At 44.1% G+C, this 22,691-nt stretch overlaps 1 protein-coding gene across 1 annotated transcript in view; it reads right to left on the reverse strand.

The window, feature by feature from the left end:
• Positions 1–22,691, reverse strand: part of LOC117460531 (intermembrane lipid transfer protein VPS13B) — a 424,908-nt gene that overhangs the window by 137,755 nt on the left and 264,462 nt on the right. Inside the window, 1 exon segment of the mRNA XM_071205797.1 lies at positions 7,337–7,540. Coding sequence (XP_071061898.1) covers positions 7,337–7,540 — 204 coding nt within the window.

Genomic DNA, 22,691 nt, shown 5'->3' on the forward strand with positions numbered 1-22,691 from the left:
CTTTCACACCAGCACCTTTTCAGCTCCGGCTCGGAGCTAGAGCCTGAAAAGCGCCGGGTTTTCCTGTTCACACCACAGCGGCGCCGGCTCTTAGCTCCGGAATCCACTTCATTTCCAGCTCCAAATTTTTTTCGGTCCAGAGGCAAGAGCTTTGGAGCTAAGAGGTGGCGTCGCTTACGTCTCTCTTACGTCGAGGCGTGCAGGAAACTAAACCCACCTCCCCAGAACATGGGTCGACTGTTATGCCTGCCTACAAGCAGTAGTGCTTCTAAACACACTTTATAAAGTCAGGCAACACTAAGCAGGCTTCGTGTGATTCTGTTTATGTGTGCCTTACTTTGACCAACCGTTCACTGTTATCGATCATTGTGGAGAGAGGCAGACGTGTTGTTTTGTATTATTGCAGCTATCGGATGCAAGTAGTCAGTTTAGCTTCGGTTGCTATGCCAACATCACCCGTTTTATACCAGAGAAACTTTCATAACAGCGTTGTGATACCAAACAGTGTCAATTCAGACTGACACACATTCACTTAGGCTAAGGGGAACTGGGGATATGCATCAGCTGCTTGTGTGAGTCGGACAGTGAATACTTTAGAGCGGCCGCTGCAGTGTGAGCTAACCGGGAGCTAACGGGAGAATAAACTCCCGTGGAAGAGCAGCCAATACTGCAGCGGTCGGTAAATGCTGCAGAAACACATTAATAAACAATGAACCACGGCACTCTGGAGCAAAGCATAAGGTTGGAGAAGTCGTTATTCAATTTATTCTGGCTTCGTGTGATTAAAAGCAACACGATCATCGACCCGACGCTGTTGTTGTTGTGAGCGCCGTAATCGCTGCCGTTGGGGAGCAAATCAGCGATGTAAACGGTGACGTCATGACGCAGCAGGGGCAGCTCTGTGGCGCCAGTGGGCGGTGTGCACAGAGCGGGAGCTGAAAAGGGAAACCGGAGCTGAATCAGAAAAGCTCCCGCTCGGAGCTAGAAACTGAAAAGCGCTGGTGTGAAAGCCGCAACATTGACTCCGGACCACACAGTTAATATTAACGAACGCACCCGTAGCTAATGTAGCTGCTGAAGCTAGACCCTCATACCGGAGCAGCAGAGCCTATCGATGAGCAGAGCCGACAGGCAGGGAGACTCGAGCTTCATTATAATATATAAAAAAAGAACACCATGCGTGTCATGATGGCACATAACGGCTCACGGCCGCATATTACTCCGGGTCCCACACCCCCCCACCCCACAAATATTGTTATTGCAGATCTACATGAATCACACAAACGACGTATTTTGGATTCAAAACGGCAAATTTCGCCGAAACGTGACAAGTTTGCATCCCTGTATATTTAGGTTTGACTCAGATAGTCAGAACCTAAGCATTAATTGGCATTTACCTAACTCGGTCTCAAAAAAGACCATTTCTTTAAACCTGAAAGAGGTGACATTGTTTTGCCTTAGTTAGATAGTGTTCACAGGAAGCCGGAAGGAAGTGAGGGAGGAGAGAGAGACGGCTTGCAACAGGTCAACTGCTGTCCCCTGGCCGAACTCTGTATTATGATGTGCATTGTTTGTACCTCATCTAGAGTGTATTCATTTCTATACTGCTGGTTATGATGTTTATACCTTCTTATCGTTTTCAAAGTGTATATACTTTTGTTTATATCTGCCAGATGTATATATTTTAGGGCTGTCAAGTTAACGCGTTAAGTTAACGCGTTAATAACGCGTTAATAACGCGTTAACGCAAAAAAAAAATTAACGCCACTAATTATTTTAACGCGATTAACGCATGTGTATTTTTTTCCCTCGGCCGCCCCGTAGTTTCAGAGAGCATCGAGTTTAAAATACCATCTACAAGCTGATGCTGCTGACAGCCCCGCTCCTGCCGCCCGCTTGTGGCAGACCACACTTCCACGCTCACCGGCAGGCACCGACTGGCCATCGGGAGGACCGGGAGGGTGTGTGTACGTGTGGCCCGAGCGAGCGAGAGAGAGACCTTACGTGCATTACCGTACCGCAGTGTGAACGCGGCTATTGTTGTTGTTAGCATCTGGTGCTAGCTAGCTGCGCTAACGGATATAAGGAGCTGTTTAAATGAAAACAGAGGAGCGCTCTATCCACACAACTGCGCCAAGCACTTGACTTTATGCAGGCATCCAGACAGCGGGACATTGTACGAGAAGTCAGCACACTCAGCAACATGATTGCAGCGTCCAGGCAGCTCCCGTTCGAGCATATGCCTTGAGTTGCACATAGCTCCAACGATCACACACACTCACACACTCACTCACTCACACACACACACACACACACACACACTCACACACACACACCATTTGTATTGTATGAGAGGTTCCAGGTTGAATTGAGGCGAATATTTGTAATGTTCAGAGGTTGTTGTGTTTAATATTCATGAGAATATTTGTCATTGTTCAAATGATAATGAACATTAGCATAAAGCATATTTGTCCACTCATATGTTGATAAGAGTATTAAAAACTTGAAAAATATTCCTCTAAGGTACATTTAGAACAGATACAAAATGTGCGATTAATCGCGATTAACTATGGACAATCATGCGATTAATCGCGATTAAATATTTTAATCGACTGACAGCCCTAATATATTTACATTATACTAGACATCACTCTGCACTTAACTACTTGTTCTGCACTCCTGGTAAGATGCTAACTGCATTTCATTGTCTTACACTCTGTGCAATGATCGGATCTTAAGTGGAACGGCCGGTCTGAGATTTCAGTTTCCCCAGCAGCCTGCAGCTTCTTTGAAATTGTGAGGAATTGCAGTATCTCCTTCTCCTTTTTTCTGTTTGTTTGTCTATCTGTTTGTCTGTCTTCCTGGCTGGGCGTGGTTGACCTACTTTCAGGTGCGGAGGATAGCTTTTTGGACCAGGAGCTAGCTGAACAGCTGGGACTCTGCTTGGAGCCGCTAGAGGAACTGTTAACTGCCTATGCTCTAAATGGACAAATCATCTCCTCAGTCACAGCACAGTCACCCCTTGTGACTTTAATCACCTCCGGAAACCACCGTGAACTTATCCAGTTTAAGGTAATATCCTCTCCTTCTACTCCTCTGGTTTTGGGTTACCCGTGGCTACGTACTCACAACCCACACATTGATTGGGCTAAGGGAAGGATTATTGAATGGGATCAGCACTGTCTCGCTAACTGCCTGTGTTCTGCCCTACCTTCAACTTCTGTTTCCCCAAATCCTGTTGTCTGCCCTGATGCATCTGTAGATTTGACTGGTGTTCCTACTACTTACCACGACCTGCGTTGGGTATTCAGCAAAGAGAGGGCTCTCTCTCTTCCTCCCCACCGACCCTACGACTGCCCTATTGATCTGCTCTCTGGAGCTCCTCTACCCTCCAGCCGCCTCTACAATCTGTCCCGTCCTGAGAGGGAGGCTATGGAGCTTTATATCACGGACTCTGTGGCTGCTGGTATTATTCGTCCCTCCTCTTCTCCTGTGGGTGCCGGGTTCTTCTTTGTAGGCAAGAAGGATAAGTCGCTACGACCTTGCATAGACTTTCGGGGGTTAAACAATATCACGGTCAAGAACAAGTACCCATTACCCCTTCTCACCTCAGCTTTTGAACCTCTCCAAGAGGCAACCCTGTTCACCGAGCTTGACCTTCGAAATGCCTATCATCTGATCCGCATCCGCCAGGGGGATGAATGGAAGACAGCGTTTAACACTCCATTGGGCCATTTTGAATATCTGGTCATGCCTTTTGGTCTTACTAACGCCCCAGCAGTTTTCCAGACTATGATCAATGATGTCTTGCGTGACTTCCTTAACCGCTTTGTCTTTGTCTACTTAGACGACATCCTGATTTTCTCCAGGAATCAGGAGGAACACGAGAACCATGTCCGCACGGTCCTACAGAGACTGCTGGAGAACAAGCTCTATGTTAAGGCGGAGAAGTGCGAGTTCCACCAGAACCGGATCAGCTTCCTGGGCTATATCATCAGTCAGGGCAAGGTGGAGGCAGACCCTGGAAAGATCAAGGCAGTGGTGGAGTGGCCAGTCCCAACTACAAGGAGGGAGCTCCAGAGGTTTCTGGGATTTGCAAACTTTTACCGTCGCTTCATCCGGAACTTCAGTAAAGTAGCTGCACCTCTCTCCAGACTCACCTCCGTCAACATCACGTTCTGTTGGACTCCAGAGGCTAACAGAGCTTTCATTAAACTCAAGTCCTTGTTCACCTCAGCTCCCATCCTTATTCAGCCAGACACAGAGAAGCAGTTTGTTGTGGAGGTGGACGCGTCTGATACTGGAGTAGGAGCAGTTTTGTCTCAGACGGCTGGTCCTGATAACATCCTCCATCCCTGTGCTTTTTTTTCACGTCGCCTCTCTCCTGCGGAGCGCAATTATGATGTTGGTAACAGGGAGCTTCTGGCTGTTAAGTTGGCACTAGAGGAGTGGAGACACTGGCTCGAAGGCAGCAAGCAGCCTTTCCTGGTCTGGACGGACCACAAGAATCTCTCCTACATCCAGTCGGCGAAGCGACTGAATTCCCGACAGGCCAGATGGGCTCTGTTCTTCTGTCGCTTCGACTTTTGCCTCACCTTCCGCCCTGGCTCCAGGAATATAAAACCCGATGCTCTGTCTAGGCTATACTCTCCTGACTCTCCTGATCCTCCAGATGCTTCAATCCTTCCCAAGAGTTGTGTAGTAGGCGCCCTCTCTTGGGAGATTAATAACACCATCCTGGAGGCATTGAGAGAGCAACCAGATCCAGGCAATGGTCCTCCGAACCGTCGGTTTGTTCCTGATGCTGCCCGCTCCAAGGTTCTACAGTGGGTCCACAATTCCCGGTTCTCAATCCATCCCGGAGTAAACCGCACTCTTTCTTTCCTGAAGAGACATTTCTGGTGGCCAACGATCAACAGGGACACTCTGGAGTACGTTTCTGCCTGTCCCACGTGTGCTAGGAGTAAGTCCTCCCACCAGTCTCCTGCAGGGTTGCTCCAGCCCCTTCCTATCCCTAGTCGTCCCTGGTCACACATCGCACTGGATTTTGTTACCGGCCTGCCCCCCTCCCAGGGCAACACCACAATCCTCACTATAGTAGACCGGTTTTCCAAGTCAGCTCACTTCGTTGCTCTTCCAAAACTCCCGTCAGCCCTGGAGACCTCCCAACTCCTCACAGAACATGTTTTCCGGTTACATGGTATCCCTGCCGACATTGTCTCAGACCGCGGTCCCCAGTTCACCTCTCGAGTTTGGAGGGAGTTTTGTCAATCCCTGGGAGCCTCAGTCAGCCTGACTTCTGGATATCACCCCCAATCAAACGGCCAAACAGAACGAACTAATCAGGACCTGGAGTCAGCTCTCCGCTGCATCACCGACCGAAACCCCTCTACTTGGAGCTCTCATCTCTCCTGGGTTGAGTACTCCCACAACGCTCTTACCTGCTCCGCTACTGGTCTCTCCCCTTTGAGGCTTCATTGGGGTACCAGCCGCCCCTGTTCCCCGAAGAGGAGCGAGACTTGGCAGTTCCCTCAGTCCAGCAGCATGTGCGTCGCTGTCAGAAAATCTGGAGAGATACACGATCTGCCCTTCTCCAGACTTCGGCACGGAACCAGCGATCAGCCAACCGTCACAGAAAGGCAGGGTTATGGCCTCGAGGAGCGATGCTGGGTTCCTCGTTCCCGTGTCCTGGACCCAATCATGGTGAGGGCCTTTCACAGGGCTCATCCAAACAAGCCTGGTGGTCGCCAGGTGGCTCCCATTGAGGGGGGGGGTACTGTGAGGAATTGCAGTATCTCCTTCTCCTTTTTTCTGTTTGTTTGTCTATCTGTTTGTCTGTCTTCCTGGTTGGGCGTGGTTGACCTACTGTCTGTTTTACGCCAACTCACCTCCGCTCCTGTTTCTCATCATCACTGATTACCACTACTCACCTGCTGCTGCTTAAAACCCCGGTTCGATCATCAGACTTCGCCAGTTCTTCGTATACTCACAGTGGTAAACTCCAGTTCCGGCTGACTAGTATTGCTACTCTTTTTGTATACTCTTCCAGTTGGAATTTTTCATATACTAATCCTGTTCTGTTTTGTGCCTGTTCCAGAAACTCCATATTCCATTCCGTCCTGCCTGCCACGTCCAGCCCAACCTCCGTCTCATCCCTGCTCCACGTTCTTCCCACTCTGTTGAGAGTCTACTTTGTCTCCTGCCTGTTTTTTGAGGAACGTAAATAAATCCAGTTTTTTTGACACTTCACCTAAGTCTCCGTTCCAAGTGTTCTTGCATAGCGGGTTCAAGTTTTGAGTCTCTTTACGAGGAGCGTAACAGAAATGATCAATATTATTATGTGTTGAACTTACAGTTAATAAAGCATCAGGTATTGGATTGTTTGTGTGCATGTGCATTGGAGAGTGCATGTGCTTGAGTGTGTCTACACGGACAAAACTGAAAAGTTGAATGAAAGGTATTATGTCAACAAATGTCACATATCTGTATTAGGTTAGTTGAAAGCTAATATTTTAAGTTTAAGTAGGTTCAACTTCATTGTATTGTTTTTAACTAACCTAATACAGTTATGTGAAATGTTGATAACACATTTACATAAAGTCAACGTTCTGGGGTTTTCAGTGCCTGAGGTCTCCATCAGGCCTCTGCTGGCTCGACACTGTGTTCTTCCATAAGGTTATTTTTAGTTGATAGGGAACAAGTCTGGAGTCTTTGCCTGTGATCTTTGGGCCTGTTCCCTCTGAAAACATGAGTGGAAAAAAGGATGTGGGCCAAGCAGGCTGTTACACTTGTGCTTGTTTTAGCTCCCGAGCCTATACAAAATGACAGGGTTTGTAATTATGACTGTGCATGGAGAGACTCCATGATAGGGCGCTAACTCAATAACTACATGCTGCTCCTGCATCGAGACGGATGAGATACATTCAGAACACACACACAGCACCTGATAGGGGAGTCACAATTTCATTTCTAGCAGAAACGTGAATTAAACTTGCTGTGATCATTTTGAGAGATTCATCCAAGTAGACTGAGAATCTCAATGCCATCTTTCTGCATGCCGTGCTCTCTTTGATCATCCAATCTGGAAGCATGCTAGCAAAACAAAAGTTATTTAAGAACCTTAGGTGAATTGATGTTGTGGTGTAATGGTCACATTGGTGTATCACAGGTGTATTGTGCTGGGCAGTGGATGCAACGAGATTTGGATTTATTTTGAAATGCATCAAATATAATTTTTTAATTAAGAAGGAACCAAATGTTCAATTTGTACATACTTGAATGAATTATTCAAACACCTTCCCCTTAAGTGTTCACATAACATATGGAGAGTCCTGACCTGCTGGCCATGTTCCACTCCAGCGCCGGGTTCTGGGAGCTCCTCTCACTCTCTACGGACACGCCTCCTTTGGACACCTCCTTCTCCGGCTTCAGTTGCTCCCAGTGAGCCGTTCCAATGTTGATGGACTGGAGGTCCACCTGATACTGCCGGTCCTCCACCTCTGAACCCGGGTCACGCAGTATGCCGAGGTGCAGTGCATGTCTACAGGGAAGACAAGGACAACTCACTAACAGGCGGACAACATAATGCATGATTTTATTTATGGTTGTGAGGGTCATATCGTCTCCGGCAGTATTTTATATGGGCAATTACAATGGAGATGACTCCAGGAGAGGACCAGGTAGTCTGTTTACTGAACCAGTAAGAGGTTCTGGCAGCAGACCCTCTGGCTCTCTACAGGGTTTAGTAGAACGAGCTCTTCTCAGAATAATTTATGACTAAATCAAAGTTCCTGGTCCAGCCAGGCCTCTCTTAAGAACCCCACGGGCCTCAGGTGAAATCACTTGCCTCTTAAAAGAGTCATCTTTGTGCCAGCTTATCATTGGCAGTAAACAGTTCTTACACCTTTGGCTGGACGGCACAGTAGTCTGGAGTCTCTTACTACATCATTCTTTCTATTTCTGTCTCCACACAACGTGTGCAGTATACACAAACAGTGTGAGGCTGGAGGAGATGTAGAGATATGTCAGCGGTGGGCAGCGCTCTCTCTCTCATGGACTGCAACAGTCAGGAGAGTAAATACGGCCGCCAAGAAGCAGTGATGTCATCTTGCCTTTGAGAGATCCTGATACATTCACCAAGCAGAAGGGATAATCAAAACGTAACATCTGCATATGACATCAGGGCTTTCGATTCGTTATGATATGTTTATTTGTGCTGGTGAATTCAAATGAGAGCTTAAATGGTATAAATAAGGGCTTAAAATGGCTACAGATGTAGCGGCAGCATGAGTAGCTTTATTTGTTTCGGCAACGTCAACGGCAATTTTCATATAGCGTTCCCCCCCTTAGCCACACTGGAGAGGCCTCTACCAGAGCGTGATGTTATGACAATGAGCACCAAGTAGAAAAACAATGGCAATGGAAGATCAGAGGTGTATAACTGCATTGAGCTGGATTTGTTGACATACAAACAAGTGAAACAGATCCTTAATCAACATTTGGAACCGCATTTATCAACAGAGTATAATAAAAATCAAACCAAGAACCCCGTAACATTTGGGTGGGATGTGTCAGTCTGCATTCATTAGGGCTTTGGTAACAGTACCTCCATCACCCTCCCCAACCCCAGAGTGTATTTTTCACATTAAACAAACCGCAGTTACCTCACAGGCTTTCCAAATGATCTCTTTACTTCGGCTTATTTAGGAGACTCTCTTACTCATAATCAACATAACATGGGAGTCGGCAGCCAAGCCTCTGCATTGCTAAGCTGAGGGGTCATCTACAATGACATACATATATATGATACACATTTGTCTTGTTCATGCAGCCAGTGGAAACCGTGGTGATTTAATATCAAAAGACATATTTCAGCCAATCGCAGGAAACGGGAGAGCTTCATTTCTGACAAATGAGGAGGGGAGGAATTTTGGAAGTTCTCCTTGGGGTGCAATAATAATTGAAGCCAGATTTTCTTGTTGTACATGTGGGGGGAAAACACTGGTGGTTTGACATATTTGATTGGTCATGTGAAGACCACACTGCTTGGCCAAAAGAAATAAGAGAATGCCTTGGGAAAGCACGGCACTTACTCTGCCCACCATATACACGGACACACTGAAACCATACAGAGCAAGCAGGTGGAACACACCCCGCTCCGTCTCACAGTATCAGACATCTGCCTGCCGCTGCCATGTGTAACACATAGACCAACAGGAAAATAACAAGCCATACATGACATACTTCTGCAGATGAGGAAGGCAAGGAGGCAGGGAAGGGAGAGGGGGGAGGAAGAGAGAGAGCGGGGGGGTCTTCGTGTGCCCTTGTTCCTGAGCCAAGCATATCTTAATTGCAGGAAAAGACCACAAAAACATTATTTTTTACGACAACATTCTGCTATTTATAAAAACGGATCAAAAGCTCTGCAGAAAGAACGCTCAGCTTCACGGCATTCATGGCTATTATTTTAAAAACATTTCTCCTTCTTCTGACACAATTTAAACCCAATTTGAGTCCGAAAAGCCACCGGGCCGATTTCACATCAGAGCTGCACTATGAGGGCTGCCTTCCAACATTATCATGGCTCAACGTCAGAACCTCCATCCAATGCAAACCCTGCAGGGGGAGACATCAGACACGAGCGTGGAGGCATGGCAGTGTTCTGGAACAAGAATGCAGAACCTGGAAAGAGAGACTCACTGGTACTTCATCACAGAGGAAATAAAATGATGTTCTAAATGTCTTTGAACAGGAGATATGCAGACACATTTACAAATGGGCAATTCATTGCAAGTTATGTTCCTCTGTTTAGCATTCTTTGGATCTATGCACTTGCTAGGCAGAGCATCAATCATGATTTGTGTTATTAAGTAGACGTGTGGGAGGACTGATTGCTTAACATGTAGCAGATTTTGGAACGTGTGCTGAAGTGGTAATGGGATTCAAAGGGAACCTTCTGGGCACATGCATAATGCCAGTTAATACACACATTAGCTAATGCACATGTGTGTACTGATACACAGCCAATGAGCTCATGCACACACTGCTGCTGCTGCTGCTGCTGCTGCTGCATGCCACAGAGGCAAGATGTTACCACAGAAGAATTCACTTTTCTGTTGCACAACACTTTCAAATAGCATCCAGACCTGGAATATAGAACTTGCATGATAGTTGAGTCAATTACAAAAACAGTGTGTTGTGAGAAATACATTAAAAGACTGTTACAGAAACATATTGAACAGATCCAATGGGTAAATAAGTAAAAGGTCACGTTGAAAAGGGTCAACAGTCAAATCTCTGGAGGTCCTGATTACAAAGCGAAGGGTTTCAAGGCTAACTGTGGTTCAAGGTTGTTAAACAAACCACACAGGGACCTGGCTGGGGGCAGGGCCCGATGGTAGGCATGTGGGAGCAGTGGGCTCGATTCATGCCGAGGGGATTCTGTGGGCCAGGCTGTATCATGGCACTTGGCTTTACATGGCCTTCCCCTCTAAAGCTCCATCCATCCCCCCTTCCCCTCCCCAGGCCAGCGGGGCAGGAAGCAGCAGGGTAATACCAACCGCCGCTGGCTTCTGGATCTCGTCACTCTGAAACCCGCAACCTGAACCCACAACCTCAGACCTGTTTTTCACTCCAGTTCCCCAACAATCACATGCAATACATGTCTGCTTACACGTTCAACAGAGGCAGGGGTGTGTGTGTGTGTGTGTGTGTGTGTGTGTGTGTGTGTGTGTGTGTGTGTGTGTGTGTGTGTGTGTGTGTGTGTGTGTGTGTGTGTGTGTGTGTGTGTGTGTGTGGAAGTTCCTGTAAGTGTATGTTTAACAGAGATGGGGCCCTCTCATGGTAGAGCATAGTTACCCTGTAGAAATGGTATTGAGGTCTCAGGCTTAATATGGCCAAGTCATGCTAAATTACGTTTGTACGCATGATACTGTGTGTGCTATATTCATGAGTGCTCTTTGTTTTGAGCAAACTTCAACTACTGTATATTTGAACTAAAGGAGCACATAAGTGAACGGTGTGTGTGTCTGCCCAAGGACAACTTAAGGAGGAGTCATATACAATAAGTCAAGTCACCAAATCACAAGTCCAAGTCACTCTCGAGTCCCCACTTTTCGAGTCCAAGTCCGAGTCACAAGTCTTCATGTATTCATCTTAGTGGCTATATTTGTTGAAATGTAGCTGTAGCTCCTCTACATTGCTTTTATCCTGTCATGTTATACTAATTTGTCTATTGAACTGCTGTGAAGCCAGTTTGGATACAATTATTGTATAAAAGGTGCTATACAAATATAAAGCTTATTACTAATATTAATATTATTATTATTGTAAATGACCTTTAATATGTCTAACTATATTTAAAATGAGTTACCTTTTAGAGAAGTGATTGTATTTGTATGCCAATATTTTCCTATGGTAAAGTTTTCGTTTTGCACTTTTATTTTGATAGTAATAAGATCGGGACTCTTATTTTGAAGGAACTTTTACCGGAAGTTAATGGACAACGAAGCAGTGTAAACCAAGCCCCCAGGAAGTGCGCCGGACTCAGATGAAAATATTCGTGCTGGCCAAACGGCGGTACTACACTTCCGTTTGGTTGCCAGGCCCGGAAACACTTTTTCCCATTGACTTACAGAAAGAGTGGTCTGTAACTGTAATATATATATACACAGTGCAATCATTCTTTCATGCTAAATGAAGCTCTGTTGCTTGGATATCACTAGATCCTATTACAGCGTAATATACATAACGATTGATGTCACATTAGCATAATTACTAGCTAGCCGCTAGCTGCTAACTGCCGCTTCGTTAATATCAAATCCATCATAATAACAACCCATTATCATGCTGTCATGAACGTGCGGTGCTGTTACGTGTACGCAAATTGACGTGCTTGATGTGAACGAGCATTTTGGTTAAAGTTGCGCATGTGCTATGAGCGCACATACGGGTACTTCTCAGGCATGCCGGGTAATCTGTGACGTTTCACTCTCTCAAAAGTTGGGCCATTTTATCATCCAATGCGCCAATGAGCAACTCATAGGAATGAATGAGGCCCCGCCTCCCACGCTGTATCCAGTTCTTATTATACATCCATGGTGTAAACACTTGACATACATGTATAATGACGGATAGATAACGAATAAATGAACATATACTAAATAGCTACATTGGGTTTTTAGCACCTGGCTGATAAGGGCACAAGCTCTTACGTTGGTAATGATTGTATATAAGCAAGGGTGATCAATAAACAGATACCATCAGCTAGAGAGTCTGACCATCATTTAGCCGGAGACGCTACACTAACTATAGTGAATGTTTACATTCTATCAATAAAGATTAAGCCCCAGAAAACACATGGCTACTTAGCATGCAACATGCACATCTGTCCATCCTGAGAGAGGGATCCTCCTCTGTTTCTGTCCTCAAAGTTTCTTCCATTTTTTCCTTGTCCGATGTGAGGGTCCAAGGACAGAGGGTGTCGTATTCATATTCTGTACAAACTGTAAAGTCCAATGTGACACATGTGAAATGATGGGCTATATAAATAAACTTTGATTGATTGATTGATTGAATCACTAACGGTGCATGTCTTGCTGTGTCATTACATCTTGTTGTGGTTCTATGCAAATGCTAAAGCAACATCTGTGAGCCAAGAGTTTTTTCCCATTTCCCAATTCTAAAAATTAAAATGTTCAATTGTGGTTGTGAATACTCTTTCTCTGTGGAACCAACTGTTATTAAACAAACACCATTAGCCCCTAGCAGCTCCTCCACAGTGTCTGTGATGAGCAAAGTGGCTTCTTCATTTGTTTTCTATGACTCCCAGAGGCTTAAAGCGGAGTCCCACTGTGCATGTGTGTGCCTGGGGGAATTCACAAGCATTATGATTCATTAGACCTGCAATTACTTAGGTAAGTTAAGCACTCCTGCCGACGTTGGGCGCTCTGAATTGCCAGAACTTCTGAGCTGTGGATTTATGACCCCGGTCAAGTCCAATTGCTGTTAATTTGCATTTACCAATTATAGTAATTAAGGCTTGAATTAGAATGCTGAGCAGCACTCGGAGTGAGAGGGGAAAATGATCTCATGGAACATGGCGCGTCAGCAGAATGTAAGCACAAGCCAGTGAGGGATTTTATTACCTTTGGCTGCTACTAATGATTTTTGATGAGTGATGATGCTTTTTCAACAGGAGTCAAACAGTGACAAAAACAACAAGGACAACAAAGCTCAAAACAAGTGGAGAGTGCTCAAAAGTGCTCCAAATATTTCACACTTGGCAAAAACAAGTTGGTTGTTTTTAGGCCGAGAATAACAATTACAATCTATATTTGATTGCACTTCTCACTGACACGACACCCAATAAGCATAAATGGCTGCTTTCCTGGATTATGTATAGGCTTTGATGTAGTGACATATTCCCACGAAACAAAATGGATGATCTATTATTTTAAGTCCAACAGCATTACTCATCTCCTCTTCTGCTCCCAACAGAAGCCTGTTATTCATCAGGCTGATTGCACTTTAAAGACACTCATACTCAACCAATTATATCATATTTACACAAGCTCCTAAGGAGGAAACTATTACTTCCATACACACAATATAATCAGGGCTGTGCTGGAGCCCGTACCACCCTCAAGACAACGGTATGAGAGAGTAAGGTGTGGAGAAAGAACATAAAAGGTGAGTGGATGATGGAGGGGCCCAGCGAGCTCAGACTATCTGTCATAACAGCAGGACGAAGAGGATGGACGCCGGACAACACTTCAGATAGCAGAGGGTTGCTGAGGTTTATCAGTATTGACAAAACCAGAGAACAATGACATTGACATATCCTAATACAGGCATCATTTCACATGTCAGAGAAGTAGCTTTTTTATTAACAGTCTGTGTTAGATGTTTTGCTCTGAAGACACTTTGTCGCTATGTGTTGTGATGTCTGTTTTCGCTTCCCCTGTCGCGAGTTCTGATCGCTCAGTGATGATACTTAAATGTCTAGAATCTGTGGAATCTCAGTTTGCTAATCGATATCTTGTTTGTGCAGATCTGATAAGTAATAAGGGTATTTTACCTTGAGTTCTGTGCTAACTGTGTTAGAATTATTTAGCTCAGGGCTAATTCAGAGCCTTTGTTGTTACCCTTATGTTTCGTTTTGCTAAAAATGGTTAATATTGTCTGATAGCTGAGTTTCTTCCCGTTAAGTGGGTATGACACATTCATAGTTTATTAAATGTTAAGAAGCCCTCAGACGCTGTTTCTTGCAAGATGTTGCATCATGCCCTGGGGCTTAACTGGTTAAAACCCCATGTTGCAAAGAGGCCATTGGTGAACACTGAGTATATATTTCATTTGGCTTTGGCTGATGTGTATTTCGTGGAATTCACACATGCTGGTGCCTATATAAATTAAGCTGCTAATCTTTCATCGCAGTCCATGATTCATTGTATCACATAGTGTCATTTATTAATATATTAAAACAAGAAAGTATCCACTTTTTCATGACTTTTATACATAAATATGTGTCCCCTCTGTGTAAAGAGATGCTGAAAGTTTTAGGAACAAATATTTGCATCCTTTTGTCCTGATCCATTTATATAAAAACCTGTCTGAAAATGATCAGATTTTGGCTACTTTATGATGTGATAACGATGTTTTGGCTTGTGTAACCTTTAGCCAATAACCAACCAAGGTAACCCCCCCCCCCCTTATCACCAGAGCACCATTGTGTTATTTTAACCCAGAGGGGTGTGGGGAGTGGCTCATTCTTTTCATCTAAAGTAACAGACACAGAATCAGCACTTTTGAAACAGGGCTGAAACAGAGGGGATTATGGGTAATGCTGCAATGCATGATCTGGTTGGTATTTCGAGCCAAACACTTGAGAGACAGGTTTTGTATATATCTGAGACCTATAATATATTAAGGAAAAAGAGTATAATAGGTCCCCTTTAAAACTGTATAATATTATATATCCATCCACATTTCAATCAGTTAAGCCCCATGCCCCCGGTACCGGGGCATGGGGCTTAACTGAACCAATTTTTAGCAAAACGAAACATAAGGGTAATAACAAAGGCTCTGAATTAGCCCTGACCAAAAAAATGCAAACGCAGTTAGCACAGAACTCATGGTAAAATACCCTTATTACTTATCGGATCTGCACAAACAAGATATCGATTAGCAAACTGAGATTCCACAGATTCCAGACATATAAGTATCATCACTGAGTGATCAGAACTCGCGACAGGTGAAGCGAAAACAGACATCACAACACGTAGCTTCACGGAGGAAACACAGAGATATTCTTACCATAGCTGTTGTTCTGATCAAAAGTTGTATTCATCAAAACGATAAAAACGCTGCTGAAGGTTAATCCAATGGTTAATCCAATGTGTCCGTGTCACTTTGCAATGATTACTGATAATCCATCTTCATATTTACTAGTTTGAGCCTAGGTTTCAGTTTTTAGAGCGTAACATAGCTTTCGACTGCGTGCACGTCACACTCACTCCTCAATGGTAACGTGTGTGTGTATGTGGAACTTCCCTTTCGATTATATTGGCTCTAACGGTTCAAAAGAGATGTCAATCACCAAAATTGACCAATGGGTTCCAGAGAAACGGCAAATACACCCAAATGACCCCAAAGGTGGTTTTTTCTTGTTGCTCTCTTGACCTCTCTAAAAGGCTCAAATGTCACTTGTTTTGCATCAATCTTGATACAGGGTACTTATTATATGTTATAGTTTGGATTCCAAAAGCTTTTAGTCTACCATTCGATCATTCAAAGGTGGTTTTCACTATAAGTAATGTTTTTTTTTTTGGACGGACACTATAATTTACATTACTTTACTATGTTCAATCTGAATTTACTTTAAAATAAAAACATCTATATTGATTCTGACTTTTCTACATCCAACCCACAGGTTTGTCATTGCTTTGAGAAAAAATATTATTAATGTACCCCTTCTGGAAGTGAAGGTATGGCTATTTGTTCTGGGAATGTCATTTTCGAGCCTGTTACGTGCCGTAGTGGGTGCTGGTGTTTGGGTGTGTGTGTGTGTCTTTCTCTCTCTCCCTCTATATTGTCTCCAGGTGCAGCCTCTCCCTCCAGGTGCAGCTTCTCCTCAGGTGCTCCCAATCACCAATCAGGGCCTCCATAAAGGACCTGAGAAAAGCTGCAGTCACTCTCCCCTTCTTCTCTGGCTGCATGGGTGCTGCATGGTGTCTATGTCTCTGTGTGGGACCTGATTATATTTGTATCTTAATTTGCTTTGCAAGTTGGCTGGTGAGCCCGTTTTCTGCTTGTCCATCATTGGTAATTAAACCTCCCTTTGTGGCTTCAGAAGATCAGTTTCCGCTCTTTTTTCTCGTGCCTGGTCATTTCTGTGCTTTGTTACTTCCCTTCGTACCCCTGGATTAGGAGGGAACGTAACAGAGCCTGAGACCTGAAAAACAGGCTCGGGCTTAACTGGTTAAGTACTCTGCAGTGTGTCCATGCTAATAGCATTGCAACTGTCGTTGAGTTTCATAATGTAGACGACATCTTTGAAACACAGATGTCCTCATCCCCCTGCTATTGTTCTGCTTCATAAACACAAGCATGCATGCACAGGAACCTAGCATCCTCATTTGTGAGCAAGTGAAAAAGGTTGATATATTTTGTTTTGCGAACATGTGCATTGGGGTATTCTAGACAGGGACACCAATGATATGTGCAATAGCTGCTGCTGATAATTACCCAGAGTCATCTGTGTGTCACGGCAGGACAAAGCTGCTATTTTCCCCATAACAGTGAGTGGGCCAGTGCTTGTGAAATCCCTTCCTCTGTTAGCAGCAACAGATTTGGTATGCTTCCTCCCTGCTCTGCAAACAGACATAACGCTGCCTTTGTGAAGCGCGTCAGGCAGAGATTCAGCAGTCCCTGATGCAGAGGTGTGAAGGGAATGCCTCACTGATTTCCTCAGACCTCAGATTGAAAACAGATTTGTGTCCACACCAAGCAATTTCACAATGACGTAATCACCCTGCCATTTTAATTTGAGAGGCATTATCTTTAATTAATCGCTAAACACATGCATGGAATAGATTATTCATAACCGGCTGCAGAGGGGAATGTAGCAAGGAGAAGCCAAGGATCTGGATGGCCGTCATATGCAGTCATTTTCATCAAGCTGAAGTGAAACATGCACATACCTCTTTGCTACTTTTTCACTAATCAAAGGGAAATAATCCTTTAGGTGGAGGAAGATTCCAGACCAAAGTATGTCCCTGGTCTCTAGCAGGGCTATCAGTGTGTTCACTGGTCTGTTTGACAAAGCCTGACGGAAATCAAACCTACTTTGAAGCATAAGGGAGTCAGAATTACCCAGGACCAAAACCATTATCCCAGCTGATGCAGTTTCAAGTAGATTGATGATAATTGATGAGACAGCGAGAGAAATACTTGTACAGCTGCACTTCACATGTCGTTTCAGACATGTTGTCCAGATTGTCAGAGAACACATGGAGCAATGCTGCACACTCCACTCATCATTCCAAACGACTCACTTACAACTGCTCAGTACTCATAAACTGTACTGAGCTCATAAACTGTATTATGTATATACTGTATGGATAAACAGGCATAGACGCACATGTTAATATAAATACATCTATGGCGAAAATGGAATTGCATTAATGCTCACACGCACAGGCAATATACATTCACTCCACAATATGAGTCTCAAACCAAGACGGTTACAGTCTTCAGAGCATTCCTTCTGATTTACTCCGCCACATAAATTGTTCACTTGGTGCTCCGGCCAGGAGGGTGTTTTATAGAGCTGTAAAATTAGGCCCGCTTTATGGATCCAACAGCATAACATAACCCACTACTGTTTTTTCCACTTTATATTGATGAAGCGGTTCAGCGTTGCCAAGCTGGTTCACATCAGTGCACACAAAGGCACTTTGTGTGTATTTTTGAAGATGCTAATTTTTATCTGTGAAAACGAGAGTATTTGGCAGAGCACTTTGAAGTTGATTACACATTGTTTACAGCAATTATTGAATTCTGACAAATGTTTAAAGCAACAAGATTACATATCAAGGCCTTATCCTTCAACGGATAAAGAATGAACATTTTCCTAAACAAAGTCAGGGAGATGATGGCGACATTTGATTAGCTTTACGTATGCTACAAGTTTAGCAGACAGACTGAACAAACATGTAATGGGATAGCTAAAACAGTAGGTCCTTCTCTTGACGTTTGCCTTGACCTTAAACAACATTTAGTTCAAATTCAAATGTTCTTCCAGCGAACGAAGGCAGGATGAAACCAAACAAAAGGCCTTGCTGCTGGAAGCTCCATCATAATGGATTACAAACGTATGTCTACATCACGAGCTTTAAGGAGGGAAAGGCCCGACTTCATAAGAGCAGCTTAGAGAGCCCCTCATGCAGTCGGACTACAGGACTATAACCGTTCTCTCGTGAGATAGAGTCCAAATACTTTTGTCAGCGAGGAAAAATAGCATAAAATAATTAGAATAATGTGCGGCACAGATGCTTCCTACATCAGCTAATTCTTCCTCTATAAATGACTGCTGAGCCAGTGTTTATAATTCTGAAGCGGATCTTGCATTCATCCAAACCGCCAAGTGTATTTATACAAAGTGACATTTCTATGTGGGAGATTTCCCCTTTTTCCCCTCTGACTGGGAGATCACGTGGGGGGGGCGAACTCCTGTGTGTACTTCCATTGGTGGTGCTGAGGATTTGGGAAAGAAAGATGGAAAGAAGAAAGGAGAAAAGCTGCAAGAAAAGGATTGCGACTGTAGCATCATTTCAGATCAACCTATGGGAAAATGTAAATCAAGTGTTCAGATGAAGGGGGAGGTTTAAGGACTGAAATGGACACAACTGAGCTCTGAGTGACATTTTAAAGCAGTGCCATAGTAAGTCAGCCTTGGGACAAGTGACCGGTATTAATGATTGACACGTGTTGTCTTCCTACTGTGACATGCCAACATGTCTTTCTTGAGAAAGGACTATCAGGGTCATTCCCCCCCAGAGGTACTATGGATTCAAAGCATGGATATTCAAATGATTGTGTGGCTGCCACCCTACTACAAAAGTAGGATCAAAGAATCTTCAGCAAGGGGTTTAAAAAGCACAAACACTGTGAAACAATCAGGACAATGTCAACACAAATCAATATGTGTGCTCCCTGTTATTAACGTATTCCTATGTGCAAGTGAAATGACCCAATGTCTTGAATGTAGAAAACAGAGAGAATAAGGGATAGACAGATGTATCGCATGAGGAGGGCTTGGTGTCATTGGAACACCCTGAACAGACGGACAGGAGGTTCGAGGTTATAGGGCAGGCCTGCGTTCACTCAGCGTCTTCTGCCTGTTACACTCAACATGTGCAACATGGTTGTTTCTGTGTGTGATGCTTCTTGTTCCAATGAGGAGGGCGAATCATGCAGAATGTGAGAACCACAGAAAGGAGAGACACACTAAAGGAGACTGACGTCCTGAAGAGAGAGAGAAGGGGATACTGCTGCGTGATCAACAATCAGCAAAAGGCTGAGTGGTAGGAATGTAGTCCAAACAAAGGGAACCCTGAATGAGACGGAATGATGCTAAACTGAAAGAGGTATGATCTGGTGGGAGTGAGATATATAATACCTCCACAATCATGTTCTACTCTTCCTCGCCTAGTGTCTTGTTCTTGTTCTAACCTCTCCTCTCTGGCCATGCAGTGTTTTGGCACAGAGGCTTCAGGGCAGTGGATGTGGCCCCTGGGGGCTCCTGGTAAATCACAACTCTAAACAGGCAGTGCTGTATGGTATTCAGACAACACAATTCCAAACTTCTCACCACCGTGGCAACTTTCAAGCAGCTGTCGGCTTTTGAGAAGGTTTAATGGGAGGAAAAAACAAAGAGACAGTAACATATAGAAAAAAGGGACACAGCAATTAGAGAAGTAACAGAAGGAGATACAAATCTCCTTCTGAAAGAGTCTGCGTTGAGATCAAGCGGCAAACTCTGGGGAAGAGCCGGGACGCCAATACGGAAGTGCCACACACTGCAGTTCATCTAGTGGCCAGTAGGAGCAGGCTGCAGAAGGGAGCAATTTCCATAGACCCCCATGTTAAAATGCCCAAATTTACAGCAGAAATAAACATGTTTACATCGTGGTTGAAAAAACCATATTCTCTGTATAGTTAGATCCCCCCTTCATGACTACTGTGTGGGGGGTGCATTTTTTCTCAACTCATCTGTTTAATTAATATTAAGCCTTACAGCTTTTGCATACATTAGGGCGTGGTCACGTTGATGGACACGCACATGCCTCACTGTCAGCTAACAGCAACTTGTCCACTCTGCTAGGCTACAACCATAGAGGCTACAACGTTAGTTAGTCATAGTACTGTACTTGACCCTTTAGCTTTAGCCGTGTTCGTGGTGATTGTGCCTTTTAGGGAATATTGTTACAAATACCAGACAATTAAAATGTCGTGCTGTGCGCTTGAATGTACTAACAGAACTTCCAAGAAGTCTAACATGATAATATTATACATGTTAACCCGTTCGCAGGTGTTTGTGTGCTTGGTAGCTTAGCTTGCTACTTATTAGCCAGCTAAGGACGTAGCCCTTTATGAATACATATACATTTTAGTTTATGATTCAGCCTTGGGTAAGACTTTTATAGTCTATGGCTATGACGCCCATAATGCTAAACGGGAGCAAATGTTAATAGGGGACCCAATTATCCCAGTGGTGGCCGCCGGAGCTAACGGAGCCGCAGGGGGCTAGCTCCAGCCGGCGTCCCAGAGCTAGCCCACTGTGTCTCCGTTAGGTCCGGGCGGTGGAGTCCGTCTTTTCTCAACGTGTGAATGACAAGCATTAAGAATAACAAAATATAGCTAATTCTCTTGCAGATTGTCTCATTTGATTATGAATGTAATGTTTATATAGGGGAACTACACTGTGAGCAGTAACTTGGTATGCATGTATTTCATGTTAGCTTAGCTTCTTAGCCTGAGCTAGCTCTGTTTACTTCCAGTTCGGAGGCAGCAGGTCCCGCCTCGGCTCCGCCTCTTTGCCCTTATTTGGAGCAGGCGGGATTAGACTCTGACGTCACAGTCGAGCCGTTAGTGGCCGACTCCGCCTATTAAGGGCTTCTCGGCAACTCTGCAGAATCCTATGGGTGACGTCACGGACACTACGTCCATTTATATATACAGTCTATGGTTGAGATGGAGAACGAAGAGGCTTGTTTTTATTAAAGGGACCGAGAGATGAGAAAGACACTCGCTAACACATGAGCCCCCTCTAGTTCTGTTCAATGAAGTTTCTCCCCCTTTAAAGCATATTGAAATATGTTGTGAAGCCAGAGGCTGCAGGGAGCATGGAGACATTGAGTGAAGGATGCTTTAGGAAGGGAGGAATAAGTGGAACGTCTGTACAGAGAAAAGTCCAGGTGTGAAGAACCAGAGGAGATGGCACATCAGGCTCGGTGCTCCGCATCTTTCTTGTGGCAGGAAATGCTCTACACTATCCTGTGAGCTGACCAGAGAGAATCTTAAGAGAGGGAGCAACGAGGAGACCAAACCAAGGTGGGAGGAGAAGAACAGAAGAGGGTACATGTAGAACATGCTAAGCAACATCCTGCAGAGAAGAGGGAGATTAGAGACAGACACAAAGATAAGGACATGGGAAGTAATAGGAGAATGGGAGGACCAAAGGAAGAACGAGGGAGAGAGAGCAGAGCGGGGATAAATCAGAGAGGATACATCGTCAACCCCCCTTGAGATAAGATGGCTAGGAGAGGTGAATTGTAAATGGTGCGTTACTGTTTACACAGGGGAGTAATACAAAGCAGGGAGGAAGTCAAACTAAGCCTGAAGAAGAAGACAATGACTCGATCTGGTGAAAAAGTCATATTGCGATTATTGTGGAACAATATTGCGATTGCGATTTAATCAACAAAATGTAATATGTACTTGCTTGGTCAGGGAAAGAGCACAGACAAATGATCATTTTGAAATCTGTATTTCTCAAAGAATCATAAATAAATACAATAACAAAAATATCTTAAGTAGTAGGCTACTGTTTTGATAATAACTTATAATTTGACAACTTTAAAGTAAATACCAAACGATATCTTCTTTACAGTAAATATAAGAAAACATACACATCTGAATGCCCAAACAAATGAGGATGTAGCAGAAAAAAGAGCAAGTTACAAAATGGGGCATATTTTGTGTAACCTCAACAATTGGAACAACATATATGTTGAATAAATGTAAGTATCGCCATATTACAGATGTAGCATTTGTTTTGGCCACCAATGAACCTGAAAAGTATATTGCATTGTTTTTGTTACTTTCATTGCTATTTTGAAGGTGACTTTGCGCTGTTAACAGGAATCTACTGTTCCCAAAGGGTTAGGGTTGACGGAGATGAACGGACATAAAGTAAATACATTAAAGAAGATATCTACATTTAAACATGTTGATATCAAAAGAAAAACATTACATTAAAGTATTAGCACCCCCCAAGAGGCACAAGGTTAGTGTTAACTGTAATATAAAAATGTGTCCTGATTTGTTTGTTCTGTTTTATAATCTTGCTAACTATTTGCAGTTCACTTGTTTAATGGTATGCTAAAGGGATCTAATATGGATGAAGC

The sequence above is a fragment of the Pseudochaenichthys georgianus genome, chromosome 16, assembly GCF_902827115.2.
Source record: "Pseudochaenichthys georgianus chromosome 16, fPseGeo1.2, whole genome shotgun sequence".
Lineage (NCBI taxonomy): Eukaryota > Metazoa > Chordata > Actinopteri > Perciformes > Channichthyidae > Pseudochaenichthys > Pseudochaenichthys georgianus.